Consider the following 5,471-nt stretch of genomic DNA (forward strand, 5'->3'; position numbering starts at 1 on the left):
GCCGTGGGTGTGACACTACGCGGGCCATCGCATTGCGACTGTGTATATATGCACAGCTTATTTGTGATTCTGCTTTTCTTTCGTTTTTCAATCAGCAACCCATTTCGGTGTTTATTCCCTCTTTCATTTATAAGTTCTCAAAAATAAACGCATGTACTGTAATCCTAATTGAATTTTAGAAGCCCCCGCATTTGAACTTATATTAACTTAGTACTAACAGCAGAGTTTTAATTTAGTTTAATTATCAAACCATTTACAAGGGTATAATTTTTATGATATTTATGTAAAAAAAAAATTGATAAAATTTTTTGAAACTGCACAAGAGTGATTATTATTAGAGTAAGATTAGCATAGATCAATATCCGGAATTTTCGTTCCGAAGGGCGTTGAATCAAATTGCATATATGTAATTTGAAAACCATAAATAATTTAAGGTGTTTTTATGGGTAGAGTATTGCACGCAGGCGCTGCTCAGCCGATAATGGCCCTCATCGTCTTGGAAAAGTTTGGTGAATGTGTGGTCCTGATTTTTTGCGCACCCCATACGGGAAAACACTAATTGCGTTGGTTTTCCATCCAGTCCGATTTTAACCGGATACTTGTCGACTATGAAGGGAAAAAGGCTTCTAGCCACGCTTCTGACGGTCAGAAATCCTTCACCTTCCGGCAAGTTGTAAATGATTCGTGGACACCCCACATAATCCTCACAACTGATGTTGGCAGAAAACCAGTCGATCTCTTTGTCGCCGAGCTTGAACTGTGTACATTTCATTGTAGTTTCGTTCTGTCGAGCGCATATGCCGATCAATCCGTTGGCCAATGAGACCAAAGGCGAATCCACACCTTCGATACGAGTTAAATTTTCTCTTTGACCTGTAAAAAATGTCACATAAATGTTAATGGGATTTTCGAAAATTAAAACGTATTTCTTTTTCAATTACCATTTGGCTGGATGAGAGCTACGGCCATCCTTTTTTTTCCGGTTGAATGGGGACTTGGTGATTCAATAAACAAATAGCCCTTGTCCTTTGACAATGGAACAATAAGAGGCTCGACCAAGACATCTTCGGGGTAAGTGAGCAATGTATCGACCGGCGAAGCAACTCCTTCGGCATCGATCGATGATCTATAAACTTTTCCCATGTTAGCTGACAAAACTTCAAACTCATCTTCTCCTTTAAGATATCTCAATTTGAAGAATTTATCATAATCAATTTTGGTAGCTTTAATAAAATCTAAATTGTAATCATTTTCACTCATAATTAGCCGATCGAGATCTTCCGAAACCTTGGTTGTTTTGACTTTGCAATTGGAAAAATTGACGATACTGAATCGCAAGTGAGACGTAACAATGGGCTTTTTATAGAAATACATTTCCGTGGTATATTCCCTTAAGAACCAACGCACGATTGCTCGATCTTTGCCAAGCGGTTCGATTGTAATGAGATGCGTTGGGATGAGGCTGCCAAGGGCTGATTCGAAGTGCAGTGTGATGTTGCACTTGGCATCTTCCGAGTAAACCTTACTTCGATGTAGAGTACATCCCCTCTTCCCTCGTCCCTGCATGTACCTGTCACAAAGGGCGTAATAGATGGTGGTATTTTCGACGCCACTTTCACTTAACACTAAATGATTTTCACCCCAGCGGTCGATGAACGTGGCCTCGTCTAAGATAGTTAAAAGTGAAACTGAGCTGACCATGATTATGCCGTATAGAGCCGCGAAGATCGCGCAAAACGTCCAGAATGTTGACATCGTGGCTGATACTGTAAAGTGTGCTGCTCTTAGCTCGTTGCTAGCCAAAACGATACTGAACTTTTGTGCTTTTTTCTCGTCAGCATTACGTACACGTGATGGGTTCAAAGTTAGAAAGGAGAATTAACGAGATGCTGCCCAGATGTAGTTGGTTGCTTACAGCTGTCCGTATATACTTTTACACAACTTGAACGCCACATGTCTTTGTTCACTTACACTGAGAAGCAGCCGTTAACTTACTATTGTACTTGCGCTCTCGTTCAATATTTTACATATAAATTTTCTTTCCTTATCTACGTTACTACACTACTATAAGCGGAATCTCGTTCATAATTTCATTTATACAATTACAGGTCCAAACAGTTAATAACTTAATCACTAATCGATTATTACACTTGGGTTTATATGTGAAAATTTTTATCGTTGCATCACGATACATTAATATGCAATTTTGCTGCACTCTTTAAAATAATGCTTATAACATGAAAATTTAACGTGACAATTTTTAAATATTAATGTTCCTAAGCCCAAATAGGAGCTCACCCGGACTCGATGTAAGCTAATATATGAATTTGAAACAGTGAGATGTTTCATGCGCGATTCCATGATCATAAACTATGATATTCAGATCATCCTCTCGCTTATAAAGTATAAAATTTCTTTAAGAATCGACGATTTCCACGGCTTTTTTTTAGTCGAAAACCGGGAAACATTTCATCAACAAAAAATCTAATATAGGGTGCGTCCACAGTAGCCATGTTAGCCGGGTTTCCTGGCATGGCTAGAGCTACGATACAAATAAAACCAAGTAATACGGTTATTGCAAACTGCTTATTTAAATTACTTTTTTTAATTTTATCCGGCTCGAAAATGTGCATAGTGCCCGGTGTTCTCCTACTCGCACTCATTTACTATATTGTTTTATAGAACGCATTCCAGTTTAGTGATAACCTGGGCTTTTAACTGATTCGCACCTCGGGTACGAACCGATTAAAATAGGTTTTAATCCTGAGCCTTGGTGTAAAACCAGGTATTTAACTAGATTTAATCTTACATTTAATCTATTTTTACCACCATCGGATACTCACCAGCTTTATAACCGGGTTTTAAACAGTTTTATATGATTTTTTACATCTGAGTATCGGCCAACATTCTATCGGGTTAAAGCTCGATTATTCACTGGTTTCTAACCAAGATTTTTACCTGGATTAAATTCGGGTTTTGACCTGGATTGAACTCAGATTTTTACCAGGATTAATCCTGGATTTTTAACCCGGATTAACCCTGGATTTATAACCCGGATTTTTAATCATGGATTTATAACCCGGATTAACCCTGGATTTATAACCCGGATTTTTAATCATGGATTTATAACCCGGATTTTTAAATCCTGGATTTATAACCCGGATTTTTAATCTTGGATTTATAACCCGGATTTTTAATCCTGGATTTTTAACCCGGATTATACATCCGATTAATCCTGGATTTTTAATCCTGGATTTATAACCCGGATTATACATCCGATTAATCCTGGATTTTTAACTCGGATTTTTAACCCGGATTTCCAAACCGGATTATGACCCGGATTTTCAACCTGGATTTTCAACCCGGATTTTTAACCCGGATTTTCAACCTGGATTGTCAACCCGGATTTTCAACCCGGATTTTAAACCCGGATTTTTAACCCGGATTTTCAACCTGGATTGTTAACCCGGATTGTTAACCCGGATTTTTAACCCGGATTTTCAACCTGGATTGTTAGCCCGGATTTTTAACCCGGATTGTTAACCTGGATTGTTAACCCGGATTTTTAACCCGGATTTTCAACCTGGATTGTTAACCCGGATTTTTAACCCGGATTTTCAACCTGGATTTTTAACCCGGATTTTCAACCTGGATTGTTAACCCGGATTTTCAACCCGGATTTTCAACCTGGATTTTTAACCCGGATTTTCAACCTGGATTGTTAACCCGGATTAATCCTGGATTTATAACCCGGATCACAACCCGGATTAATCCTGGTTTCATAACCTGGATTTTGACCCAGATTTTTACCCAGATTAAACCTGGATTAAACCCGGATTAAACCCGGATTGAACCTGGATTAAACCTGGATTAAACCCGGATTAAACCTGGTTTAAACCCGGATTAAACCTGGATTAAACCCGGATTAAACCTGGATTAAACCCGGACTAAACCTGGTTTAAACCTGGATTAAACCTGGATTAATCCCGGATTAGACCTGGATCAAACCTGGATTAAACACGGTTAAAACGCGGTTTTCTACTGGTTTTTCACCGTATTTAACTTTAGTTGTAAACAGTTTTCATCTTGGCTTTGACTAGGCTTATATGTAATTTTATTTTTCGAGTTTGACGCGACTAGAAGTATACTATTAGGGTTTGGTAAACTTAGTGATAGCACCGGACCGTATGGGATTTGTTGGTCTCGATAAGTACAAGCACCCTTAGGTGCGTAAGTTTTCGAGTGGTGGTTGAGGTAGAGGGATGGTTAGAAGGGTAGAAAAATCACATTCTCGTCCTTGTAGCTTTTCCATGAACAGCAATAAAAAAAAAGTTCAATTAAAAGTTGTAGCTTGTAATTAGACCTTTAATTTGAGCCTAACCACGATCAATTACGTTATTTATTTACCGAGAAAAGTGCAAAAAACCGTCTAAAATGTCCATTTTTTCATTGCATTTATTATAAACAATTTTAGTTCAATCGGAACTTACAATACATCAAAATGTCAGTCATTTCGCGACAAAAAAAGGAACTTTTAAAAGTTAAGATTGGACTAATAGTTTTCGAGAAACAGTCATTTGTCTGAAAAAGCTCTCCCTCGGACCTAGGCTATTTCCCTATTTTTAACAACAGTATCGAGTCCGTTCGACGCCAAAATGGAAGTTTAAGACTTGTACTTATACGTAGCAAAAAGTTTTAGACGGAAAATCGAAAAAAATACGTTAAAAAATGCGCCTCTTTGAAGGCCGATTAACAGGGCGCTAAAATTATCGTAGAGAGCTCTATTTTTTTTTTCATTACCCGTTGAAGGAGTACTTTATGATGATGTATGTAAGATTTTGATTAACAAATTTCTATAGTCCAGATGCAAGTCTAAGCCATCGATTTTACTTTTTTTTTTACCTTCAATTATTAATTGAGCTAACTTTAAAAAGAAAATAAAGGTATTTTCCTCTTCTTTTAAAAAATTTGTTTTGTTTCGATTGAGCAGTGATTTTTAAATTTTATTTGTCTCTGAATTTTCATTCCTTTAATTAATAGATGAAGATGTTTCACATCTTGCAGCTGTTCTTAAACAGCTGATTTTTTTCTGATTTTTTCAATTTTTAATTTGTCGTTAATTTGTTTTTTTTTACTTTTCTATTTTATTGGAAATCACATTTTCAAAAAAAAAATGACTCGTACTTTAATTATTTTCTTTAACTTTCAATTGTAGCTTCGAAAGTACATTTTTATTAATTAAATTAGTGCATTGAACGGTTATCGTTCGTTGTATGTTAATATAACATGATAAAAATGTCGACTTCCCTTAAGAAGACACACACTCATAGACACGTATACATGAATGCATTGTTGAACATCAGATTTGAAAACATGCATGATAGTGCGTAGAATCTCGCGACGTATACGCATATACGTATTCTATGTATTATCGTACACATAAGCAAGAGAGAGAAAGATATCTCAACGCA

At 36.8% G+C, this 5,471-nt stretch overlaps 1 protein-coding gene across 1 annotated transcript; it reads right to left on the reverse strand.

The window, feature by feature from the left end:
- Positions 1 to 391: 391 nt before the first annotated feature.
- On the reverse strand, positions 392 to 1,755 carry LOC111694640. Its single transcript, XM_023463548.1, has 2 exons — positions 942 to 1,755; positions 392 to 873 (listed from the first exon to the last, which is right to left on the reverse strand). Exons 1-2 carry the CDS (start codon positions 1,753 to 1,755, stop codon positions 392 to 394), a joined length of 1,296 nt encoding a protein of 431 aa, XP_023319316.1.
- Between the last annotated feature and the right edge of the window lie 3,716 nt (positions 1,756 to 5,471).

The sequence above is a fragment of the Trichogramma pretiosum genome, unplaced genomic scaffold (genome assembly GCF_000599845.2).
Source record: "Trichogramma pretiosum strain Unisexual culture from Peru unplaced genomic scaffold, Tpre_2.0 scaffold118, whole genome shotgun sequence".
Classification (NCBI taxonomy): Eukaryota; Metazoa; Arthropoda; class Insecta; order Hymenoptera; family Trichogrammatidae; genus Trichogramma; species Trichogramma pretiosum.